This window comes from Camelus dromedarius, chromosome 17 (genome assembly GCF_036321535.1).
Source record: "Camelus dromedarius isolate mCamDro1 chromosome 17, mCamDro1.pat, whole genome shotgun sequence".
NCBI classification, from domain to species: Eukaryota; Metazoa; Chordata; class Mammalia; order Artiodactyla; family Camelidae; genus Camelus; species Camelus dromedarius.
Window position 1 is genome coordinate 40,952,386 of NC_087452.1, and position 25,995 is coordinate 40,978,380.

At 43.1% G+C, this 25,995-nt stretch overlaps 1 protein-coding gene across 1 annotated transcript in view; it reads left to right on the forward strand.

The window, feature by feature from the left end:
* The window catches only part of SCN11A (sodium voltage-gated channel alpha subunit 11), a 123,660-nt gene that overhangs the window by 51,025 nt on the left and 46,640 nt on the right, over positions 1–25,995 (forward strand). The window contains exons 7-16 of the mRNA XM_064496730.1: positions 5,198–5,471; positions 8,824–8,942; positions 10,185–10,283; positions 13,439–13,567; positions 14,833–14,927; positions 18,635–18,811; positions 19,576–19,639; positions 21,863–22,004; positions 22,618–22,815; positions 23,706–23,879. Of these exons, the coding sequence (XP_064352800.1) occupies positions 5,198–5,471; positions 8,824–8,942; positions 10,185–10,283; positions 13,439–13,567; positions 14,833–14,927; positions 18,635–18,811; positions 19,576–19,639; positions 21,863–22,004; positions 22,618–22,815; positions 23,706–23,879 (1,471 nt within the window). The remainder of the gene's footprint in view (positions 1–5,197; positions 5,472–8,823; positions 8,943–10,184; positions 10,284–13,438; positions 13,568–14,832; positions 14,928–18,634; positions 18,812–19,575; positions 19,640–21,862; positions 22,005–22,617; positions 22,816–23,705; positions 23,880–25,995) is intronic.

The following is a 25,995-nucleotide window of genomic DNA, read 5'->3' on the forward strand; positions in this document are numbered from 1 at the left end:
GTGGCACAAGGCCACCATCAGGAAGAGAGATGGGAAAGAGATCCCTGACCTCACTCCCCACCATTCTCTGGGTCTCTTTCTGGTGCCTCCCATCAGCCAAATTCAACCAGAAGCCAGAGTTCAAGGGGCCCCAGTGAGGCGTCCATGTGAATCAGCTTCACAGGCACTCATGGAGAAGGATGGTGAAGAGATCTGGAGGGCAAACTGAAGGTGGCCAGCACAGTAAGGTTATGTAACTTTTGTAATTATAGATAAAGTCATAAATACGAAACAAAAGCCCTTTGCTACGCTCAGTGCTTTCATACATGCATACACCTCCCTCTCTCCTCCCAGCTCAGTGACTTCCAGTCTTCATAACCATGCCCTTCTTTGCACCACAGCACTCAGTGCTTCCCTAGTGCAGCCACACCCATTGTGTGGTTTCATCCATCCTCCCTGATTTACCTGATTCCCCATAAGTGTTTGTTTTCTGTCTGTTCAGTGGGAAGTGGACCCGGGAGACTGCTGAGCCCAAGCCAGTCCTCAGAGAAGCATGGTAACAGGTAGTTTCCCCACCTCCCTTGCAAGTCTAGCCCATCACTCCATGTCTCCATGATTTCCAGTGTCAAATCATAATTCACATGCCACTGGCCTCCTGGCTTAGGACTGCAAATAGCTTGTTTCCTTTATGACTCAAAGAGATTTAGAACCTGTCATTATATCTGATATTTTGACTCTCTACTTTTTTTTATTTAACCGGAGGTACTGGGGATTGAACCCTGGATCTCGTGCATGCTAAGCACACACTCTACCATTGAGCTATATCCCCACCCCTCAACTCTACTTTGAATCAGAGGATGTTCTGAGCCTTTGAAGGATTTTTACAATCCTTTTGCAGTCCTATAAATGTGACATGTACATGCAGGTAACTCAAATAGCTCAGATGGGGAAAATGTTGGGAAGGATATAACATAAAAAATAAAATATCTCCATCTTCACCTATATGCCCAGTCCCATTTTAACCATTTGAGTTTTCTTTCTTCTGGTCATTGTCTTGCTAACTCTACATGATTCTTTTATACTTCTATTTATTGATTTGTCAAGTTTAAGTAGAAGTTACTGAATTGTCTGTATGTGAGATGAGTTTAGCTTATTGACAGCAATCTTTCTGCCCTCCTCATGATTTCTTCCAGTTTTTGTTGCTTATACTTCAAATTTGGTTTTGCACTTGATTACCTTATAATTTTAACAGATAGACTTACACCTGTATTGCTTGATCCATTGAACTTCCATAAAATGTCTTGATTCTCCAAGTGTTTAAGATGAGGAAATTGATGCCTCTGAACTTCCCTTAATCTTTTCTCTCCAACTCTGGCTTGCAAAACAAAATTTTATAACATTTATAACAGTTGAAGTATACTCTGTAATTATAATTAATTCTTTATCTATCAGATGATTGTTAAAAATCAAAAACTAATATATAACCTTTATGATACAATGGCTTTGTAGCTACTAGTCTCTAAAACCAAGTACTATATTTGGACCCATAAACAAGGGGATGGATTCTGATGTCAGTGACCTTCTGCTGCATAAGGGAGAATGTTCTAAGTGTGAGGGTCAAGTGGACTCTCTTCTTTTCCTCTTCTTATATTCCATCAACTGCTCAGATTGTTTAGTTGGCTTCATATGTAAAACATGACTTTCTGAAGAACATTTTGTTTTCATGGAATTTCCAATTACCTTTCTTTTTTCACCTGTTAAGAAATCAGTTTCTTTGTTACAGAAAATTTACTTTATTCTTGAAGAATTTTTCTTGGGGCTTTCTGACTTCTAATTCTACTTGGATCAATTGCTTTTCAGGACAGTTGAGGTGCTGTCACCCTGGAATATTTTTAGTGCACTCTTGGATTGGGTACACTATGTCTTGGATTCCATGCATTCTCCATTTTTTGGATTCCCTTATCATTGTTTAGGAGCATATGCGCAAATAATTTTTTTGTAAAGAGACATTTAGTGTCTGAAAAATTTGCCTTCATATGTGAGTAATAGTGAGGCTTAGGAAATAATTGCACTTAGCCAATTTAATTGTGTAACTAATTTTCCAAGCAATGCAATTATTTTCTGTACAGAAATTTTCAGAATTAAGTATTTATGTATAAATTTCACAGTGAAGATTTGAATATTTCCAAATGTTATCATTTACAATATGTGCCATATTGATGCTTATTACTTCATTAATTTAATTTTGCATGTGCAGCCTCTATTTCCACAGTCCAGTTTTCCCGAGTCTACTTTTATTAAAAAAAATTTTGATTCTTCTATCAATTTTTTTCACTTAATTGGAAAATTTTACTCCATGTGATTTTATTTTGTCAGATTCGAGTTGATAATTTTATAAAGTCCTCGTTTCCCTGGGTCAATTTTTGCTGTTTTCAGTGTTACCTTTAAGGTGTGGTTCTTTAGTTATGACATCATCTATAACAAATTTTTGATGTGTGCAGTTTCGGGGGTTGTCAGTTTTATTTTGCGTTATTTATTTTTATCGAGTCTCTTCAAGAACCCAGGCAGAATACCCCAGGGTCAGAACAGCAGGGTCAGAGTGTCCAGTTTCTTTTCTAGTGGTCTCATTATTGTGGCAGCAGCCCTCCACTGGATTCCTTGCTGCAACTTAGCATAAAGTCCAGTTTTTACTATTCAGGTTCTTTCTAGGCTCATCCGTTTTAAAGGATCAGCTAACATTTCTATGCTGCTTACTGAAAAAGACTTCATCCTTGTCTTAAATGTCTTTTATGAGATCTAGAGCCAAATACAACAGAGTCTCATTATACCCTCACTTCATTTATACAAATTTAATTATATATGTTTAAGAGAGAGAGAAAGAGAGGAGTGAAGTGGAGTGGGAGCAGAATGGAGGAGAGGGGAATGGAAAGCGAGTAATTTACATAGTATGGCCAATTCCATCATCCAGGCTCATCCATTAAGAGCTTGACCCTGAATGAATGCAGGATAGAATGCACTGAATCTGCTGTCCCATATTTGATTTCTGTTGACTTGCGGCTCACACATTGCGACTATCTCATTACCCTTAGTGCGTTTAAAGACACATATATTGCCTTTATTATAGCCCTTAAACACAGTCCAGCTACTTTGAGGCTTCACTAAAGAAAGAGTGACTGGTTCTGGCACTGGAAGAAAAGTTGGCTGTATTGAATTTGTTGACCAGTTTGTTGGGATGCCTCTTCAGTATGGTGCCTTCCTGAGGGATTTGCAAGAGAAGTTTTGATTATGTTTTTGTTTCTGTTTTTTTCTTACATGCTGCTTTCAGAGTCTAACATGTATAAGCTGTGATTTCTCATATTTACGTGCCTCCTGGTTCTCTCCACTTGCAGATTCCATCAGCAGCTTCAACTCCATGTGTTTTAAACTGAATCCCTTCCCCCAGAGCTTCCTCCTTCCCTAGTGCTTTCTATCTGAGTGAGTGGCACAACTGCTGACCCACTTGCCCAAGCTGGGAGTCTTGGCTCCTTCCTATCCCTCAGATCCCTCCCTTCTCGTGAATCCCACTCATGAAGGCTGTTTTTTAGTGGGTCTCAAATCTGTCCACTCCATTAGGTTGTCCTCCGTGATTATGATTTTTTGCAACTATTTCCAAGCTCATTTCTCCTGTTGTAGCCTCCTCAACTCCTTCATTCCCCTATCCCAAGCCCTACCCATTCGCACCAGTAAGTGGGATATTTAAAAAATGATAATGTTACCCCTCTCTAATAATAATAATAATAGTAATAACCCACCCTTTAGCAATTTCTTACTACCCTCAGGGTGTAGTGCATTGTCTTTGCTAGGGATTACAAGCCCCCATATGCTCTCATGCTGACTGGAGCCTTATCTGGACATTCTGCTCCACAAAATCTCCATTTTGGGCAAACAAAACCTGTTGATGGACACCACGTTCTTTTTCACCCATGGATCCTTGTACATGTTCTTTGCTCCCTCTGCAACACTCTAATGTCCCCTTTTTTTCTTCTCTAAGTCTTACATCTCCTTTAGGTCTCAGCTGAGACATTAAAGCTTTGGCAAGCCATCCCTGATTCCACAAAACTGGTTAGATGCTTATCCTATGCACAGACATAGCACCCTCTATTTCTTCCTATAGTAACGTTTGTCTTACTCTATTGTAACTTCCTGTCTTTTATCTGTCTTCTCCACTATATCAGGGCAGCATAGCTGTAGGGCCCAGAGAAGTAACTATGGTTTTTTCACCCATTAGTGCCTGGTAGCGCTGTGCCTAGAACAGACACTGAGCACATGGTTGTTGAATGAATAAAACCAGTCGCATGTTGGATTCCCCATTGTAATTCTCCAGAGTGGTTTGGGAGTCAATCCTAGATTGGCATTCAGTAAATTAGAAAGGAAGAGGACTCCTGGCATGGGGAATAAATGCATTCAACTTCAACATTACTGCTTTTTCTCAGAGTCTAGTTTTAAACCTGAGACTGTAGAGAAAGTCCTTGTAGAAAGGAAAGGGGTAGAGACTGGGAGAACTACTATCCCATGATAGAGTGACCATATTAGCCTTGGCAAATCCTTTCTGCTTTCTTGGGGTCTCACTTCTGCCAGGTCTGGGTCTCATAAGTAAGGGAGCTAGCATAGGATCATAGATGCTAATGTAAATGTTCATTTTATGTTTATGGATCTTTTGTTTCCGTTCCATCACATTTTAAGAACTTTGCTGACCAAAGTTGAGGAAAGACTCATGCACTCATAGTTTTGATTTTACAACCCACAGCTATGGCTCACTTGATTCCCTATTTCTTCCCCTTCTGGTCACATTGTGGCCATTTGTCTGCCATCTGCAGGTCCCATTTTATATTTCAGCTTGTTCAGCCTTATTGTCTTGCTCAATGCTTGGGTCTCAGTTTTAGAGACTGAACTTCTTCTGCATATTGACCTTGAACTCAACTTCCCACCTATACCCAGGTCTTCCAGGAATGATGCCCTGCTTTGGTCTTGCCAATGCCCAAAGTTCGTGCTATATCCACAGTGGTGGCCACCTCTTCTGACTTTCCCCATAGCTAATGAGCTCCCAAGCTCCCTCACCTCAGTCTCAACTCTTTTAGACTCCATGATATTGTCCTTGGAGAGTGGAATCCCAGGGCAGACAGTGTGATTTCTACCACCCAGAGCTCTCTGAGGGTCTGCTGGTTGTCTCTGCCCCAAGGGAGAAGATGGACGAGAGGTGCTACCCAGTGATCTTCCCAGATGCACGGAATTTCCGCCCCTTCACTCCTGACTCTCTGGCTGCAATTGAGAAGCAGATCGCCATCCAAAACGAGGAAAAGAAGTCCAAAGACCAGAAATCAGCAGAACCCCAGCTTCGACCTCAGCTTGACCTAAAGGTCTCCAGAAAGTTGCCCAAGCTCTATGGAGATATTCCCCCTGAGCTGATAGCAAAACCCCTGGAAGACCTGGACCCATTCTACAGAAATCATAAGGTACCTCTGTGGGGAGTTTGGGGTGTTCTAACCATGTTCTAACCACCGATTATAACTGGTGTTACAAGAATCTCCAAATACTGATCTTGGGGTATAGAGAGGTCAGACCCAGCTTCTCCTTTGCTATCATCCCCTGTCATTGCTTTCATAATTCTTAGAACAGCTTTCAGTACTAATTTTCTCTCTGTAATAATGTGTGTCTTGGAGAAGAAGATGAGGACTAGGAGCAGCAGAGAGATTAAAAGGAGAACAGATAAAACATAAAATGGTGTCAGGAAGGAGGATTGGACTAGCAGTCAGAAAAGTTGGGTGTAGTCCATTTCAAGTGATTGGATTTATAACTTTGGGTGAACCACTTCACTAATTCTCACTTTTCTAATCAGTAACATGGGAATAATGCCTGCTTTCCCTACATTACAGTATAGACATATTGTGGAGGTACTTTATAAAGTATAAAGCATTATACTGATATGAAAGACTAATATCACTGTCCATGAATGTCTGTTTCAGGAACAAGCATTTACCTTGAAAAACTCGTAGACAATAGGCTTTTTAGGCTATTAAATGAGATTTATGAAGTTTAAAGTCCTAGACCAACACTTGACACACAAGAGGAGCTCAATGAATGAAGTTTAAAAATATTGTAATCAAGTGGGCATGTGCAGATTATATGTAAACCACATGCCAATGTGTGACAGGCTTGCTGTTTTATCTACTTGGATGTAGGGAAATTCTCATAAAAGTTCTTCAGAGGGGCTCCTGGGTGAAGAAATGTGAGCTCAGGCTCTCCTGATAGCTGTTTGAAAGGCTGAGATAGTGAGAACAGCCCTTTACAGACCATCCCCTTTCAAGAAAGACTCAGAAGACCGAACCATCATCATCTTACTATGTGATCCAGCAGGGAATGGAAAACCTACTTAGCCAGACTGAGGACAGAGAGGAAGGAGGCTGGGGAGTCTGGGGCAAGTTTTGGAAGATATGGGATACCCAGAACATCCTTCGCTGGCACCAGTGGGAAACTGACCTCTCCAAAGAAAGATTGCCTGGTTTGTATGTCATTGAATTAGACCAAGCCAAATAGGGACTGTGTGTATAGAGGGAAGTGGGGGATGACTGGGAAGGACAAGAAAGGGGAAAAGAGATGAAGGAGCAAAAACACTCCAATGCTTCTCCTTTTCCTAATGCCCCAGATTCCAGGGGCTTCTTGGAGGCAGAGCTTTTAGAGGTGAGTTAACTCTTAGAGGCTTCCTTCTGCCTCATGGTTGGGCAGGAGACCCACAAGGCAGGCAGCCTAGTGCATTGTGGATAGTCCTGGGAGGACAGTCTCTTTTCCAACCAGGGTGGATGTTCTAGGACCACCTCTTCTCAGCCTGGGTTCTCCCTTTAAATTAGGAGACATGATACTTGTTCAGAGCTCTGCATACCCATGACCTCGCATGGCCAGTGCTCTAGCAGTTATGTGAGCTGTGTGTAGTGTCGTTAGCACCTTACAGATGAGGAAACCAAAGCCTAGTTGGGAGTGGCTTACACCCAGTCAAACAGCCAATCAGTGGTGGAGCTGGACTCAAACCCAAGGATTCTTTCTGCAGTCGCAGTTCACTTCCTTTCTTTCCAAATTTCCATTTTTGAAGCGCTACAAGGAAAGGGGTGGAGAAGTGTCAGCAAGCAGACAGGAGGAGCTGATACCTATCATTTAGATCATTAAAACCCTGGCAAGTGTAGTTAAATACACCATTAGTTGAAATATTGAAAGCAGTCAGAGGAGGCATTAATAAAATATCAAAATCAAAGGGCACAGAAGCAGAGCCATATCATGCTCCCTATTAATCTGGGGTGACCTCTGTCAAGGAGAAGTTTGCTGTCTGCCCTAAAATCGTCTTTCTAGCCAAAGGAAGGGCATAGGATTCCCAAAGTGAGTCTTGGGCCCCTGGGCTCATAGCTTTTAAAGAACCCTGTGGCCCACTTCATTTTGTTATGGAGGCAAAGGAAAATATCCTAGTTCACATTTTCCCTGCAGCCAGGTGGCCAGCAGACAAGCAAAGTCCAGCAACTCAGTGAAGGAAGGTTTGAGGCCTGGCAGTGACTGAAGTTCTGGTACCTCAGCCAAGGCTGCAGCTGCCCCACTGCTTCTGTGCCTGGGTGACAGGACCTGTCTCTCCTGTCTGAGAACATGCTGGATTCTGTGTCAAACATTACTTTTTGCAAATCTGAAAGGACCACAGACACAGGAGATAGGAACGACCCTAGTTCTGTGAAGATTTTTGTAACTAGCAGCCTTAGGGATGCATAAGGAGACAGCCAGATGACAGTTCAATGGAAAGGGGGAGATCTGAGGGTTGATGTTAGAAGTCTGTGAGGGCTAGGTTGTTGTCCAGGGGCAGCTCATGCCCAGAGCCCAGGAAGACATGCAAGGAGGAAATGGCACAAGTTTGGTGTTCTTCATTGGGGCCCAATTAGACACTTTGGGTGGTCAGTGCACCATTTGGCAGGTCTGTCCTGGGTTTGGCATCCCTGGATGTACCCACCAAAGGCCAGTAGATCCTCCAGTGTTTGTGACAGACAACCAAAAACACCCACACACATTTCTAGATGCCTTTTGTGGGGCCTCCCCTTCTGGTTGAAAACTACAGGCAAATTTGCCTATGTCCAGTGGGGAATGGGAGAGCAAGTCTGGGAACCTTGATGACTTTTTTTATTGAAGATCCTCAAGGTTAGAATTGATAGGCAGACTGTTTCACGTAGAACTGCCCAGGCATAACAATATGGACTCTCTAGTTCCCTCACTATTCTAAGATTCATTACAAAGTCTTTATTAGTAATCAAAATAATTTTTAAAAATCTGCCAAATGTGAATGTTCAATTCTACTTCTGTCTCTTTAACTTCTCTTCTAGTCCTTGTCTTCATAAATATCTGCCATGGAGTACAGTACAAAGGGTTTTGTTTGCCACAGTTATTACTCTTCACCCCTACTTTTTTATTTGCAGGGCCCATGTGCTTCATTTCTGGGGCCTCTTGAGTATTCACTGGGTGAACAGTCCACAGCTCAACAGTTATTTTGGGAGTGAGGGCTGCCTTTCAATAGATCAGAGTCATGGGACTCTTGAGTCCCAACACTTACCTTGGGACTCTGGGTGAGACCTAAGCCACTTGGGGGTTCTGTTGGCTTCCATAGTAACAGTGGTCAGAAACTACCTCTGGCTTCAGAAGACAGCTCTCCAATCAGAAGTCATAGTCATCATAATGACACACTACGCTTCAACCTGTGGTCCCACCGTATTTTCTCTAAATGAACTCGTGGTAAATATTGTTTTGTCATTGCATGTAATTCCTATTGTGTTTGTTTTTTTGCAGACATTTATGGTGTTGAACAAAAAGAGAACAATCTACCGCTTCAGTGCCAAACGAGCCTTGTTCATTTTGGGACCTTTCAATTCAATCAGAAGTTTAGCCATTAGAATCTCAGTCCATTCATATCCTTTTGTTGCTTCTTTTACTAAGTCCAGGTCAGGTGAAGCGTGCACAAGCCCCAGGGTGTTCACATGTTTGTTGAGTGGAAACAGCTCATTCTTACAACAAGTACGGTTGAGTGCCCCTGCTGCTCGGCAGGGCTGTGCTGATGCTGGTTGTGAACAAGGCGTGGCCCCCAGCTGGGACCCTGTGGCCTCAGAGAGAGACAGGTCAAAAGGCAGGCAGTTTCTTTAGTGAGATGAACAATCTGGAAGTGGGAGTGAGGAGAGGTACTGCTGTGCTTTGGAGACATCAAGGATGGCTTCCTGGAGAAAGAAAGATCTAGGTTGAGACCCAAATGAAGATTGAAAACTGTCAACCTGTATACCATGTTTAGCCAATAAATGTGTTAGAACTACAGTCTTTAAAAATATTTTGAAACAGTTTCTAGTGTTAAAAATCTAGATTTCCAGCTTCTCTTGAAATATGGAACCTCTGGCAAGGCTAGGCCTGTATTCCTGCCTGGCAAGAATGGGTGCGGTGAGAAATGGCCGCCTCTTTTAGAGGATGTGCAAGCTCCATTTCACCACATCTCCACCCTCCCTGTGACCCAGCATCAGTCCATTTCTCCCATTTCTGTGATTTATCAGATTCCTGAGACTTTAAGTTTGCAACCGCAATCTTAGAGGATAGAGACAGGTAGGAAGTCTTAGGCATTTCTTTTGTGTGCAGAAGGTGGGAGACAGTAGGCAGTTTTAGACTGGGGGAAGTGAAAAAGACATGGGTTGGTAGACATAATGGAGTACTCAGGAGAACAGGAAGGAACAACTATTTTAAGTTGGGTTCCCTAGAAGCAGAGCCTGAGATGAGATTTATTTAAGTGATTTAGTAGTGGGTTTGGGGGGTGGTGCTCTCTGGAGAAGGAAAAAGGGAAGCAGCATGGAGCAAAAGGAGGAGCCAAGCAAGGGCAGGGTCTCAGCTGAGCATGCATCAGGCATCAACCTAAGCCCATGGGGAGCCCTGGAGCCGCCCGGCTTGAAAGCCAGAGGCCAGAGTGTGTAGCCCTCCGGGGTTAGGAGACTGTCATGTAGCCAAGGACAGTTCTTCAAGGGCGGAAACAGCTGTGAGTTGTTCTTAGCCAACACTCACAGAAGACAGATGCTTCTGCAGAAAAGGGGCCCTGCAGGGACACCCACAGCCTCCACTACAATGACTAATGACACGTGCCATCCTGCAGTTTACCTGCCTTAACAGACCCCGGTCACATTATTCAGCATGTTCATCATCTGCACCGTCATCATCAACTGCGTGTTTATGGCCTCAGCTCGCGGGGACAGCAGCAATGTAAATATTGAAAGCGCTGAGTAAGTGTTTGTCCTGCACTCACCTGTCCTACGTTTTTAAATGAACAGACCCGAAAGAATTGTGATTACATCAGAGTTTAGCTGTAGAGAAGAAAACGTGACCCGTGATCCCAATTCCCCAACACAAATGCTGGCAGAGTCAGTTTCATTTTTGTGTGTATATATTTACAACTGTCTTTAGAAAGGCCTTTTAAGAAATAAACAGCACACATTCAAATTTTATGTCTAGTTTTAAGTGGTTTTCTTTGTGCTTATATAGGCTTTATAGGAGTCAGTGTTGATGCCTAAACAATATTTTATCTGATGACTGAACCATAATTTACTTATGGGATCCTGTGGCCTCAGAAGGAGATAAGTCAAAAGGCAGGCAGTTACCACTCTTATATTTTACTACTATAAATAGCATTGCAACAAGCATCATTTGGCATAAAGCTTTTAAAAAATCATTATTTTCTTAGAATGGAATCTTAGAAAAGGGTTTACTAGCTGGATACCCATGGCCCTGACTAGATACCCTAACTGTGGTTGAACTGACAGTTACACACTCCAGAGGGCCTGATTTGCCTGGCGGGTTGAGATCTCCCTATCACGGAGCTTCCAAGCCCTGCTTCCCGCTGGTGGGCATGGTTGTACTCCACATCAGATGTCATCTTGGTCTGCATGTCCCACCAGTGGTCAGGCTTCTGCTGGAATAGAGAGAATGGTAGGAGTGGGAGATGGAAGGTTAAGATGGCCAGCCAGAAATTGCAGTCAGAGTTGGCTGACTCATTTGTTTGAGATCTAGATGAAGACTTGCAGAATCCCACACATCTGCAATTACAGACTTTTTTCAAGATACCTATAATTTTATCAGTTATATCTGAATTTAAAAGACGGCATTTCAGGGCAGACATTAGTTAATCTGCTGTGTTTATTTGTCACCTAAAAAGTGAGCAGCTTAGAAAAAGGCTGAAGCAGAAGTAGCTCTTACCTGCAGCAGCCTCATGACCATTTCTGCTCTTGAACGTGGCTGCTGTGGGATTTTTCAAGTTCCCAAGACCTTAATTCTTTAGTTTTGAGAGCTAACAATGGCTGGATACTCTACCAGAAAAGGTCTACTTCCTTTACTCTGGACTAACAGATTGTTTGAATTGTTTTTGTCCTAAATGTGGAACCTGTGTGTGTGTGATGACCCAGCATTTTTTATTGGGATCATAACAAGAGAGATAGAGTATTGTTTTTTGCTTTTTTGGAGAAGGAGGAAGGAGAAGAAGGGAAATAAATTAGAGGACAGACAATGAAGGACTAAAGGAAGAAAATGGGAATCATTTTTTAAAATTGTGATAAAACACACATTACATAAAATTTACCATCTTAATAATTTTTATGTGCACACATCAGCGGTATTAAGTATATTTACATAGTTGTGCACCATTACCAGTTTCCACCTCCACAACTCTTTCATCTTGCAAAACTGAAACTCTGTACCCATTAAACAATAACTGCCCATTCTTCCCCCACCTCCAGTCCCCCGGCAACCACCATTCTACTTTCTATGTATTCAGTTACTCTAAGTGCTTCATGTAAGTGGAATCATAAAATATTTGTTTTTGCATAACTAATTTATTTTCCTTAGCATATGGCCTCAAGGTTTATCCACACTGTAGCATGTGACAGAATTTTCTTCCTTTTCAAGGTTGAATAATATTCCATTGCATGTATATACCACATTTTATTCATCTATTCATATATCCATGGACATTTGGGTTGCTTCTCTCTCTTGGCTATTGTGAATAGTGCTGCTATGAAAATGGGTGTGCAAATATCTCTTCAAGACTGTGCTTTCTGTTCTTTGTATATATAGCCAGAAGTGGGATTGCTGGATCATATGGTAATTCTATCTTTAATCTTTTCAAGAATTCCCAATTTCTTTTCATGGCAGTTGCACCATTTTACGATTCCACCAGTAGTACATAGGATTTCAATCTCTCCACATTCTCACCAATACTTGTTATTTTCCAGTTTTTTAAAAGTATAGTGATAGCTCATTGTAGCTTTGATTTGCATTTCTCTGATAATTAGTGATAATGAGCATCTTTTCATATGCTTGTTGGCCATTTGTATATCATCTTTGGAGAAATGTCTATTCAAGTCATTTGGCCATTTTTAAGTTGAATTATTTAATTTTTTGTTGTTGAGTTGTAGGGGTTCTTTATATATCCTGAATATTAACCTCTCATCAGACATATGATTTGCAGATATTTTCTTCTATGAGTCTTACAGCTTCAGGTCTTACATTTAGTTCTAATCCATTTTGAGTTAATTTTTGTACGTGGTATAAGGGAAGGGTCCAACTTCATTCTTTTGCATGTGACTATTGAGCTTTCCCAACACCATTTGTTGAAAAGACTGTCCTTTTCCCACTGAATAGTCTTGTTATTCTTGTTGAAAGTCATTTGACTGTACATGTGAAGGCTTATTTCTGGGCTCTCTGTTCTATTCCAGTGGTCTGTATGTCTGCCTTTATGCCAGTACCACACTGTTTTGATTACTGTAGCTTTGTGATAAATTTTGATATAAGAATTTTGATTTAATTTTTTTCAACATTGTCTTGGCTATTCAGGGTCCTTTGAAATTCCATATGAATTTTAGGACAGATTTTTCAATTTCTACAAAAAAATTCCACTGGGATTTTGATAGGGATTGCATTGAATCTTTAGGTCACCTTGAGTAACATAAACATTTTAACAATATTATCTTCCACTCCATGAGCATGAGATGTAGAAAGATCTGGTTTTTAGCCTTGTCATTTACTCTTTTTGTTCCTTTGCCATTGTCCCATTGTGTACATCAGAGAGACAACTCTAGAATAACGGTGACAAACTGCAGCCCCCAGTCCTAGGGACCCCTGTTGGCTAAAACTACTCTCAAGAATATAGCTATGAAGCAAAGCATTGAAAATCAGCTTTACAACTTTATCCATGGGACTGTTTCTCAGAAATCCCAAATACCAGAACTTACTTGAGGACCTTACCTTTCTGAATTCTGGTATGTTAAGACCAGAATGTTAAATGTCACACAGTAAAACTTCATGAAGATCAGATCAGATAGATGGGCTCTCTGTTTTTCACATCTCTTATCATATTTCTTCTTGTTCTGAATGATTTGCTTTGTAGGTATGTCTTCATGGGGATTTATATATTTGAAGCATTAATTAAAATATTGGCAAGAGGTTTTATTCTGGATGAGTTTTCTTTCCTTCGAGATCCATGGAACTGGCTGGACTCCATTGTCATTGCAACAGCGTAAGAATGTTAAAAGACTTTTACTGAAGAGACTTGGGGTAGGAAAGAAGCCCTTTGGCTTTTGATGGGGCTCTATGTGGATCCACATGAGTGGCTGAGTGCAGCCAGGTAAAGCCTAGAACTCTTGAGTGCAGCATTGGTTGTTACTAAACTGTACCATGTAGCCAACTGGCCAGAGGCCTTCACACAGACAAATCCATTTCTAGGCCAACATTCATGGTCTTATTTCTTCAGCCATTCACTCATCAAACACTGTCCTGTCATGGGCCAGATTCTCTGCAAGATACAGGGGTTATGATAATGACAAAAAATCATGCATGGTTCCACCCCCTTGAAGCTCATAGTCCAGAGAAGAAGTGAGGCAATAAGTGACCATTGTAACCTGCTACAGTGAGTGCTAGGATAGGAGCTGTGCATGTACCTGACAGTCAGTGTGTAGGAGGAACCAGGGAGTCTAAGATGTCTTTGTCTGCTACAAGGTCACAAAGAGTTTCTCTCATGTTTTCTTCTAGAGATGCTATCATTTTGGCTCTTATGTTTAATTAAGTCCAGATCCATTTTGTTTCAATTATTGCATATGGCATGAGGTGAGAGTTGAAGTTCTTCCTGAAGGAACTCAATTTGGCATCTGAATGATGAGATGCCAAATTTATGAGTCAGCAAAATAAAGAGCAAGAGGAGCAGTGGCCCATTGACAGCACAATAATAGTAAACCTAACATTGTTTAATTTGTGGCAGCCATTATTTTAAGCACTTTGCATATATTTACCTATTTAATATTCACGAAAGCTCTTTGATGTAAGTGCTGTTAATTTCAGAGTTTACCATTTGAAGTTCAACGGTTGTTGAAAGGTGGTGCAGTGCAGTGGTGAAGATGGTGAGCCCTGGAACCAGATGGCCTAGGTTCCTCCTGGGCTTTGCCGCATGGTGAGACCTTAGGAAAGTACACTGGGCCTAGAACTAGGTAGCAAGTCATAAACATTTAAGTTGATTTCTGTTATCCATGGATGTAGCCACAATTGTGGTGACTATTTCAAGGAATCTTCATCTATGTCCAAGTATAAAGATGAGCTGAGAAGAGATTCCTGTGCAATCTAGAGTCCATAGCAACAGAGAGTGGTATTGCCAAGTCCTAAGATAAAGGTGGGGCTGGGAGGTGAGGTTGCGAATTTCCCTCTGGGGGACACAGGCCCCAGGCTGTGCTTCCTTGACGCCTTCATGGAGATGTTCACAGAACTAAGCAAGCCCTGTGCTTTGTCTTGTAGGTTTATATCATATTTGCCGAATATCAAGGTCAGTGTGTCATCCCTGCGTACCTTCCGAGTATTCAGAGCTTTGAAAGCAATTTCAGTAGTTTCAGGTAAGACACCCGAACTTTCAACACTGGTTCTTAGCAGAAGAGAATGTTTATTTTATTATAGTTAAAGTTTTTCAATATGTCATACAAACAACAAACTAACAAACAAACCCTGCTTTATTCATTTATTTGCTCTTTCAACAGCTATGTATTGAGCACCTAGAATGTCCAGGCGCTGTGCTGGCTGCTTGGGATATAGCAGGGAGCAAACAAAGATCCTTGCCCTCACGGAGTTTACATTCTAGGTGGGGAGCTGGGAGACAGACTTAAGCTGTAACTAAGTAAATTGTATAGCATGCTAGAAAGTGATATGTGCCATGGAGAAATAAAATGGAAAAGTAAACAACATAGGGACTCTTGAAAGTTACAGTGGTTCAGGGAGGCAGGTTGCAGTTTTCAGTGGAGTGGTCAGGATAGGTGTTATTGAGAAGGTGAGATGTGAGCAGATTTGAAGGTGGTAAGGGAGTTTCAGAAGCAGATATGTGAGAAAGAGTGTTCTGAGCATAGGAGGCAGCCAGTTCAAAGACAGAAGAATTAAAAAAGCTGTGGATGGGGCTGGAGCAGACAGAGCAAGGAGCCCGGTGGTGGAGGCAGGACCACAGAGGTGAAGGGGAGGCATAGAAGCACCAGGAGGACTCGGGCTTTGCTCTGAGAGAAATGGGAGCCAAATGAGGGCTTTAGCAGAAGAATCACATGGTCTGACTCAGGTTTTAAAAGGATTACTCTGGCTGTTGTGTGGGGAACAGAATGTGGGGGAGCAAAGGTAGGAGCAGGAAGACCTGATAGGAGGCATGGTGGTCACTATGGAAACGTGCTGCTCACGTCTCCTGCCTCAGGGAGCACAACTGACTAATGGTCGCAGCTGCCTCCACTCTGGATTCATCACTGCAATCATGGTCATACCAAGATCATGCTTTCCCTGCATGTGGGGAGGACAAGTACTGGCCCCACCCTGAAGGGTATGGGACTCCTCTGTGGGGGTACTTTGGCTCGGGAGCTCCCCAGCAACCTGGTTGAGGCTTTCTCACAGTAGCACTACAGTCTGAGGCTCTTCCTGTCTACCCTGCTTCCTTCCTCCTCTCCTTTCCCAGGTGTCAGCCCTGTGTCACGATCTGAGGCTCTTCTGGCCTCCTCTACTCCCTCCCCTTTATTCTTCACAGGCATTTCCCCAAGAAATGTCTTGTACATCGGTCCCAGAGAATCTGCTTCTCAGGGGAACCAGACTGACACCCACGACTACTGCCATAGTCCAAGCAAGAGGTGGTGGTGCTCTCAGATCCGGCGGTGGAAGAGGAGTTGGTGGACAGTGGTCAGATTTTGTATAAATTTGAAGGAGGAAACAATAGGATTTCCTGACAGGAAATGATTGTATACATTATGTGAGCAAAAGAAGAGTCAAGGATGAGTCAAGGTTTTTGTCTGAGTGACTAGAAAGATGGAAAAGTAGTCAGTGAGAGAAGCAGGCCTTGGAAGTCAGATTAGGAGTTAGCTTCGGACAAGTTCCATTTGAGATGGCTCTGAGACATACAAGTCAGAGTATCCAAGAGGCAATTAGATATACGAGTCTGGAGTCCCAGGGCTGCAGATATAATTTTTGGAGATTACATGACTATAGATGCTATTTAGAGCCACGAAATCTGATAAAATCACCCAAAAAATGAGCACTGATGGAAGTAGAAGAGGACCAAGGGCTGAGTCCCTGGGTATTGCAACCTTAAAGGGCAGGGGAGAAAGGGAAACAGCAACGGAGACGACTAGGAGCCACTTGTAAAGTTGGAAGGAGAGCAAAGGTGGTCTTCCAGAAGCCAGGCAAGGAAGGGGCTGTGTGGATCAGGATGAAGCCAAGGATGGGTTGTGAATATGAATTCCAGTTTATCAAAAATGAGGTTATTATGGCACACTCTTCTCCTTCCCCTTTCCTCTCTTTCCCTTACAAAAATTTTTTAATTAAAAAATGTTCCCTCCCTGGACTACATTCTCCCCCCTTCTTTTTGTCTTCCCTTCTAGTCTCTTCCATCAAAACCCCAGGCAATTTGGATCCTTTCAATCAGAGGGAGTAGGTTATTTTTGGAAACTCCAGAAGAACAACTGCATAATGATAAAGAAACTGGCAGTCAGAGGACCCTTTATATAGAATTTGTCCCTCTTCTTCTTTCTCTTCCTTTTTGGCAAGGTGGACCTTGGTTTCCCAGGTGGACTTAGAGGCTTTCTGCCTGAGCTGAGTCCCTCGTATTTCATGCGGGTAAAATATACATCCAGGCAGTAACTTTACAGCTTCCATGTTCCCTTCTTTATCTCTAAATGAGCGAACATAGTCTCCATTTTGACTCATGAAACACATGAGATCACTTGATGCTTTTTGGAAGTAAGGGTATGAGGAACAATCTTTTATGGGACTATGTAAAAATTATTCAGGAATCGCAACCATCTTTCATATAAATCATCTCGCTTTGTAGAAGACTTAAGCCTCTCGTGATAGGTAAAAATCAGGCTTAGATGAGGTTAAGAGTGTTTTTGTGTTTGGTGCCCCTGACCGTGCAGGGAAAGCGTGATCTTGATATGGACACGAATGCAGTGGTGAAACCAGGGAATGTCCCAGCTTGGCCCAAATGTCATTCTCATGGGGCATCACCCTTGGCAGGAAGGTCATCAACTGTGGGCTTGGGGATGGATGCTGCTCTGTGTTCTCAAGTCTACCATTCATGGTTTACGCTGATCAACTGAAACTTTGTCACTTAGTGTCATGCCCCACATTACAGACCTCATCTGGTGGTGGATCTCTCCAGCCGCATTGAGAGCAGAGCCGGTGACTTGGTGGGGCTGACTTGTCCTGGCTCCCCGGCACTGTGCACGTCTTTTTCTAATGCCACATCTAGGGATGTCATGTTGGTAGCTTGAAACCAGCTGGGGGAGAAGGGTGTATGGAGGGAGAAGGATCTACACTGTGGATTCAGCAAACAAGGACATCTGTAAATGCTACAAATGAGGACTTTCCTTGCACCCCCCTCCTCCCCGCAGACAGCTGATTTTAAACATTTACCAGCATACTACAAGACTGTGTCCTTTTTATCTTGTAACTTTGGCAGCCTAACAGTGTACCATGGTCACAATAGGTGCTTAGTAAGTATCTCTTGAACGAATGAAAAAAAAATCCTTATTGTAAGTAATAATCTGAGTTTTTTTTCCTCGGACATTCTTATTATTTGGGTTCAGACAAAGTTCCTCCTTCCAACTCCCTACCCCCACCCCCCCAATTTAGCTATAGCTCATGGTGCCTGTTGTACCTTGTAGTAGGTAGTAGCCATGAAATGTACAGCTCTAGTGCCTTCTCTAGGGAGGCCTCACTTTGGCCTTAACTCTGCCTGTGACCCCCCAGCTGTGGGGGGGCCGGCACAACTGTAACCAAGTTCTGTCTTGTGTCTGTGTGGCATGTGTGGCTCATAGTCTTCTCACCTGCTCTTCAGAGCAGCCTTTTGGCAGACTTGGGGCAGGACAAAGAGACTGAGTCCTAGACTGGTGGCCCACTCTGATGACACACAGCTTCTCAGGCACAGGGTTAGAACTAGGACTTATGGCATCAGAGTCCCAGGTCAGGCCAGTCTCCAGTTCCTGCCCCAGTGAGACAACTTTCGAGGCCACACTGTTTCATCTCTGCTCCTTGTCTGCATCTGGTGTGAGTGTGTGTCCTCCACACCTGTCCTCCTCCTCAGGTCTGAAGGTCATTGTTGGGGCCTTGCTGCGCTCTGTGAAGAAACTTGTCGATGTGATGATCCTGACTCTCTTTTGCCTCAGCATCTTCGCCCTGGTAGGTCAGCAGCTCTTCATGGGAAATCTGAACCGGAAATGTGTCAGGAAAGGCATGAAGGACTGTGACTCTAACAGTAAAGGTAAACACCTCACCTTTCAGTTCTTGCTCTGTGCATGGTTAGCTTTTATTTATCCCCACTCATACTAGCTACAGATCTGCATTAAAGAGTCTCTTAAGAGCAAAGGGTGACTTGATCCCTCCAGGGTTCTCATGCAGGCAAATGCATTTCTGTAAGAAATTCTTAGCCTCATTTTTTAGCCTCATTCCCTGGGTTTCCATGGAGAAGGAAAAGCCTGAAGCCACATTCAGAAGAGGGTGTCACCTTCCATCTCTGCCCCTTCATTGTCATGTTTTGCAGAAGTCTTCAGAATGTCTGGATTTGGCCAAAGGGAACCAGCAACTTCCCAGCCCTGTTCTCAAAATATTTTCTCCAATGATATCACTTCTTTTATGTTGCCCCCTCTCTGCACTGAGGTCGACCCTATCTCAGTTTCATGTGTCCTGAGTCTCATGTGGCTACACTTTCTCCATATCTGTCTTGGCTTGTGAGTGTCTCATGGGCTGACCTTGTGTCCAGCTTCCCCCAGTGGGTGGTCTCTGGTTCAGTTTTATGTCCTGAGAGGCAGAGTGGTGCTGGTCTCACTGCTTCCTCCTCCTTCTTCTTTTCCCTTCTTTCCTCTTGCTCCTTTCTGAGGGCTTAGGCTCCAGTTCCTCTCTGGACACCCACTTTGATCATTTTGGAGGATTCTGAACCATCTGTTTCAAGTATAATCTGGCATATTTGCTATTCTCTTTTCTTTCAGTGTTTTTTTTTAAATCTGAATATGATTCTTTCCTTCTCAGAATATTGCTTTGAAAAGAAAGATTCCACTGAATTCAGAATGTGTGGTCTCTGGATGGGTAACGGGTAAGATGTTTATAATATATATTAAATAAAAATATGTATATTTTTCTCCTAAGCAGAATACAGCTAGACCTTTTGACATGATATGGAAAACAGTCTTATGGAAGCGGTGGCGGTAGTTCTCAAACACTGCTGATTATTTCATGTGTCTAAGCAAGTTTAGATGGGCATTACTAAATTAAAAATTATTTTCAAGAGTTTAGAGAGGATTTCTCCCCTAAATTATGTTGAATTTCTGTTTGATAAGAAGCCTACTGAAAATTATAGTGATATTTCAACTTTATGGAGTAAATATTCAAGACTATCAAAGGTAAGAAATGAGGCTGTAACTGAAAGCCCCATTTAGACCTAGTTCCTGTTCAGTGGCATGGCTCTGATGCAAGACCACATGTGCACTTCCGTTTGTTGGTCTGTGACCGCTACCGCCTCTAATTATGCACACTGTTGTATGTGTGTTCATACACATTCACCTCAATAGCTAGTAGCCCCCTGGCCCTTTGGGATACCCTTCCATACCCTTCCCTCTTCCAGGATATCAGTGCTCTCTGTGGTGAGATTCAGTGTAGATTTGTTGAGTGTATTTCAAATTAAGATAATATGCTAGTCACTCTGATGAAATCGACTACAGTCATTCCTTAAAACAAGTATCAAGAGCCAATAGTGTGCCAAGCTCTGTGTTAGGCCCGAGGAATCCGAGTACAAACAATGGAGTGCTGCCCTCTTGAAACTGACATCTTTCAGGGAAGAGAGATGTACAGTAAACCCTTGAAAGTGTGATGAGTGTTACAAGAGAGACATGTAGATAGTGAGGGAGATAACAGGGATGTAACCCTATCTATAAAATGAGGGAAGTCTTCTCTAATGCCACTTGTGGTGGTCACAGGTTTGGGTTAGGTCAAACTCCCAGCACTTATTAGGCGTTAATCTAACACAAGGTTTACTGAGCTCTCTAGAATGACCCTTGACAGGACACACTGCACCTACAGTGTTTTCATTCAGTGAGGGCCCAGCAGCTGTCACAACAGTGCTTCTGTCATCCATCATCCATGCAGAGCCAGTATGGTTACTGTAAGCAAAATCTAAGGTGGGTAGGCCTCCTAAGCAGACAGATGCAGAAGCCTTGGTTTCCAACCGATCTTGATAATGTTCTCATCTGTCTAAGATTGTGTGCCAATCACAGCTCTCTCAGTATAGGTATAGTCTCAAAGCTCAGGAGTTTTATAATAAACCTGCTCCTAATACATGACCTTCCACATTGATCATAACACAGTAGTCTCTAAGGAGATGGCAGATCTGAGGTCACCTTCCCAGGCAGGCTTTTGTCTATTCAGGGCCAAGTCCTGGTTTTCAACCTTTGCCCACTGCCTCCTTCCCTGAGGACTGGCTGACAGGTGACTACAGGGTGGATCTGAAGCATGTGTGGGAGGTTCTTGTAGATGAGGAGATAGAGCAGACAATTCCAGACAGTACAGATAGCAAGGGTGAAGGCCTTGGGATATGGGGACATGTCAGGGATAGTAAGAAGCCCAGCAGCAGACAGGAGCCAACCACGCAGGACATGGTAGCCCATCACTGTCAGAGATGTTGACCTCGATCATAAAGGAATCAAGACCTGAGCAGATTAGGTATTTTTCAAAGTCACTTATGGCTGCTGCTTGGAGAACAGATGAATAGAGTAGATTAGACAGCCACTTAGGAGGTTCTTTTAATACAGATAAGAGTCACAAAGCTGTTTAGCAGAGATGAAGAGAAATGGATGGATGGATCCCAAAGACATTTGGAGGCAGAAAGAACAAGACTTGTGGGTTAAAGAGGGGGTGTTGGCATGTATATGTGTGTGCAAATGTACGTGTAGGTTAGTCGTCAGAAGTGCAGTGGAGAGAAAAGTATTATCCATGTTTCTGGTGTGAGTGACTGGTGATACCTTTGCTGAGATAGGAACGCTGGAGGAGAGACATAACCACCTGTATCCAGAGAAGGAGACAGAACAAAACAAGCTTGTATTTTGAATGGTGACCAGGAAATGAGGGAAATCAAGTGTGGCTATAGGCTGGAAGGCTTGGAAGACGGTGGATGGCCACTCTACAAATATTCTCTTCACCAAGGACTTTCGGGTGTGAGCCCATGGTTCTTGGAAGAATCAGTGCCTTAGACGGTGGAGGGAAGGGGGAACCTGGGCAGCAGGGTATGTAATTCTTTCTCTGTTCCTTTGTTCCCAATATCTAGAACTTGTTCTGAACAATTTGAATGCAGGCACACCACGACAAATCCTGACTATAATTACACGAATTTTGACAACTTTGGCTGGTCTTTTCTTGCCATGTTCCGGCTTATGACCCAAGATTCCTGGGAGAAGCTTTATCAACAGGTTATCTATTTATTCATTCTCTCTCTGTCCCTCCCCTCCCTGCTCGTCTCCCTCCCTGCTTCCCTCTCCCCTCTGCATCGCTTATCTGTCCCTCTTTATCATTTTTATAACCTACCATCTCTCCTTCACCTTTGTCATCTATTTCTTGTCTTTAACAGTACTGTTAAATTCTGTTTTAGAAATTCCATTAGAAACACCAAAAAAAACCATGAATGTGATATTTGGAAGAAGAGTCCAAAAAAAAAAATCTCCTCTTCCTAGAAATATCACTCTTCTCCAGATTCCCCACTGATGAAAGTTCCACCACTAGTGCTTCAGTTTTCATGCACATTGCTATTTCTCTTGCCTTTTTTATTTAAAAAAAATGCAAATACCCTTGAGAAGTTCACAGTAAAGTCACTAGGACTTCCACATGAATGTACAGATGGCTTGCTGAGGGATAGGGCATCATGTGTTCCTGGGTGACTGGGGAGGCAGTAGATGATGCTGTGGACAGCTGAGCCAGCAGGTGCTGGGGAGAGACCAATCGCTACTGTATAATCTCTGCTCAGGATGAAGTCGCCCCTCTGCAGAGGAGGGCTTCAGATGCAAGCGTGTGCTCTGTCCTTTGCAGACCTTGCGTACCTCGGGGCTCTACTCAGTCTTCTTCTTTGTGGTGGTCATCTTCCTGGGCTCTTTCTACCTGGTTAACTTAACCCTGGCTGTTGTCACCATGGCTTACGAGGAACAGAACAAGAACGTAGCTGCTGAGACGGAAGCCAAGGAGAGGATGTTCCAGGAAGCTCAGCAGCTGTTAAAGGAGGAGAAGGAGGTAGGGGCACGTGGTGTCAGACAGTGGGTCTGCTGTAGGGACCCCAGAGGCCATAGAGTCTGATATCCAAAGTTTCTGTACGAGGCCTGGCCTCAGTGCTTTCCCTAACGGCACTTTTCTGAGAGTTTAAGCCCCTTGCAGACTGATTCTGCTGCTGTTTCTCATTAAGATGTCCAGGCACAGGGCTCTTGAGAACAGGGACCCTTGATCTTGATGATCTTTGAGCTTCTAAAACCTGAGCCTTCAAAGACAGATTCCCAAATTGCTGGCTAGAGGATAAAATATGGGTTGATGGAAATTAAGACTCTGCTCCAATCTTTCTTGTGGGAATCTGGAGATGTTCATGTTCAGGGACTTGAGAATTTGGGAGAGCAATCATAGTGGCTGTAGAGATAACAGTTGTGATCATCTCTCCCTTCTTATAATTCCTGTTACATTTACAATCCATTTTTACTATTTCCCTGGCATCTTTACATTTTTTTCAATTCTAAGATTCTAAAATTCAGTTCTAAGATTTCAGGGCGGGGAACCATGTTTTATACTTTTTCTCATCCTCCACAGAGTTTTTTCAGGAGGAAACCCATCCTGAATGCTTAATATCTGCATCATTGAGTGCCTAGCACATGCTGGACCCTGTGCTAAAAGTTAGTGATACAGAGATATGGAAGAGTCAGCCCTGCCTTTGAGAGCTGCCACCTCGTGGGCAAACAGGACATGTTCCCCAAGATAAACTAGGACAAAGCTAGCATATTCCTATTGGGTGATGAGCAATAGAAATGGTCTGATGCTACCAGAAGAGAGGAGAGAATGCTCACCAAGGTCGAGGTCATTTGCAGTGTTCCATAGGGAGGTGGAATCTGTCCATTAATTGTTTTTGTTCACTTTCTCAGGCTCTGGTTGCCATGGGAATTGACAGAAGTTCACTTAATTCCCTTGAAGCGTCATCTTTTTCCCCAAAGAAGAGAAAGCTATTTGGTAATAAGAGAAGAAAATCCTTCTTTTTGAGAGAGTCTGGGAAAGACCAGGTTTCAGGATCAGATTCTGATGAAGATTCTTCAAAAAAGGCAAGTTTTGGCCAAAGGATTAGTGATACTTTAGCACTGTTCATGGGGGACAGGTCAAGTTGTCAATCTGATTGAAAGGATTCATTCATTCATTCACTCATTTATCCATTCATTCATTTGCACATACTTCCCTGCATCCATGTGTCTATTCAGTTATCCATTTATTTACAAATATCTGTTTAAAGTATTGACAGTGTTTACATCTACTTGGCACCAAGATAGGTACTGGGGATACATGAGATATACAGACATCTAATGAAGACACACTGATCAAGAGGCAGTTACTGTCCAACATATTGACTGACATGATGGTCACTGAGGGAGAGCAGAGGAGGAGCAACGTTTTAAGAGCAATGTTTGTTCCTCCAAAGCAAACCCTGAGACATTAGAGTGCAAGTAGATTATTTGGGAAGTGATCTCAGGAAACACTGAGAGGGGAGGAGACAAGTGATAATGGAAGAGAAGGTGCCCAATTAAGATGTATTATTAAGCCAGTTACCACTGAAGGTAATTGGAGCTTACTCTCCCTGAAGTGAGGGCACTAGAGTATTTATGCACCAACTTTGGTCCATCATTGATTCAGGACTCCTAGGGTCAGGAAACAATAATTTTTCTATTGTGTGTTAGGGGAAAAGTGTTTGGGTTGCCAGAGAAAGCCTGAGGACATATGGATGGGGCCAGCAATAGCACTAGCTTCAGACTTGGTGGAGGCTGGGGAAAGAGCAGTGGATCAGGAAAGAGCTCCCCGAGGAAGCAGCGTATAACTGAAAGGATGAATTAACCAGGTAAAAGGAAGCATGAAGCACCACAGGGAGAGAGAACAGCACGTGCATAGGCCTGGATGCAAAGGAGAGCAGAAGAACATGACCCAGGAGAAAACGTGCGAGAGAGAGAGAGAGAGAGAGAGTGAGTGAGAGTGAGTGTGTGTGTGTGTGTGTGTGTGTGTGAGATGAGGTTGGGGGGTTGGCAAGAGGCTCTAATGGTAAGATAGGGGCCATTGCAAAAGGCCCTGAAGCCAAGCTCAGGAGTTCATTCTTTATACTGAGAGAGAGAGGGGTAAGAAATATGGAAAGGTTTTAAGCAAAAGGGTGTTACGACCAGATTTATATTTTGGAAATCCTGGGTATGTTGAAGAGAGGGGATTGAAGGAGGGCGAGTCTGGAGGCAACCAATTAAGAAGTGGTTGCGGTGATACAAGTCAGAGGTGAAACTGGTTTAAAACAATGGATAGGGCAGTGAGGCTGAAGAGAGATGAACTGGTTGCAGTGATCTACAGAAGACAAGATTTAGCAATTGACTAGATGCAGAGGGTGGGAATGACACTGGTGTATGGCTTGGGCAGCCAACTTGACGGTAGGTAATTTACCGAGATGGAAGAGGAGTATGTTCTGGGGATGGGGAGGATGGCAAGTCCAGCTTCGCACATGCCAGTTTTGTGGTGGCTGTGGGGCATCCAGGCCAAGACACTGAGGAGGCAGCGGGATATGCAGAAATGAAGCTATGAAAGGATGTGCAGTAGGGGAAAAATGCTTATTCTTGTCATTGAAGTGGGGGATGTTGGAACCTGTTTTAACTGGGGAGAGAGAAATCAGAAGAGAGGAAGACGCTGGAGATATGGATCAGGGAATGATGGCCTGTGTCACTTTCCTGAGGCAGGAGGGAGATGATGTAGGCAGAAAGCGGGTGTGCATGCCTGAGAATGGAGTGGGGAGAGGGAGTTCAGGGGCCTTTGTAGACGTGGATGGACAAACCTCACCCTCTACTGTGAGCAGCTCTCCGGTGGAGTGACAGGGAAAGATCTTATGGTTTAGGGGCTTCTTTGCTGTCAGACTGCAGCATATTGAAGAGACTGCATATATGTTTTTAACATTTTGAAAGTTTTTCCTCATTTCACAAAATAGACAAAGACCCAGACATCTAATATAAAGTGTCTTTTCCCTTAACTAGGCCATAAAATATCTGTACCAAGGCTACAGGCTACCTTTGAAACAGCTTTCCACAAAGGGACAGTTCTCCCTGGTTGGTCAGAACTTAAGGGGAATAAGTCATTAAAAATGCCTGAGTTTTCTGCGTAGCTGAAGGTTTATGTCCTTTAGTCCCTAGAGGCTTTAGAATT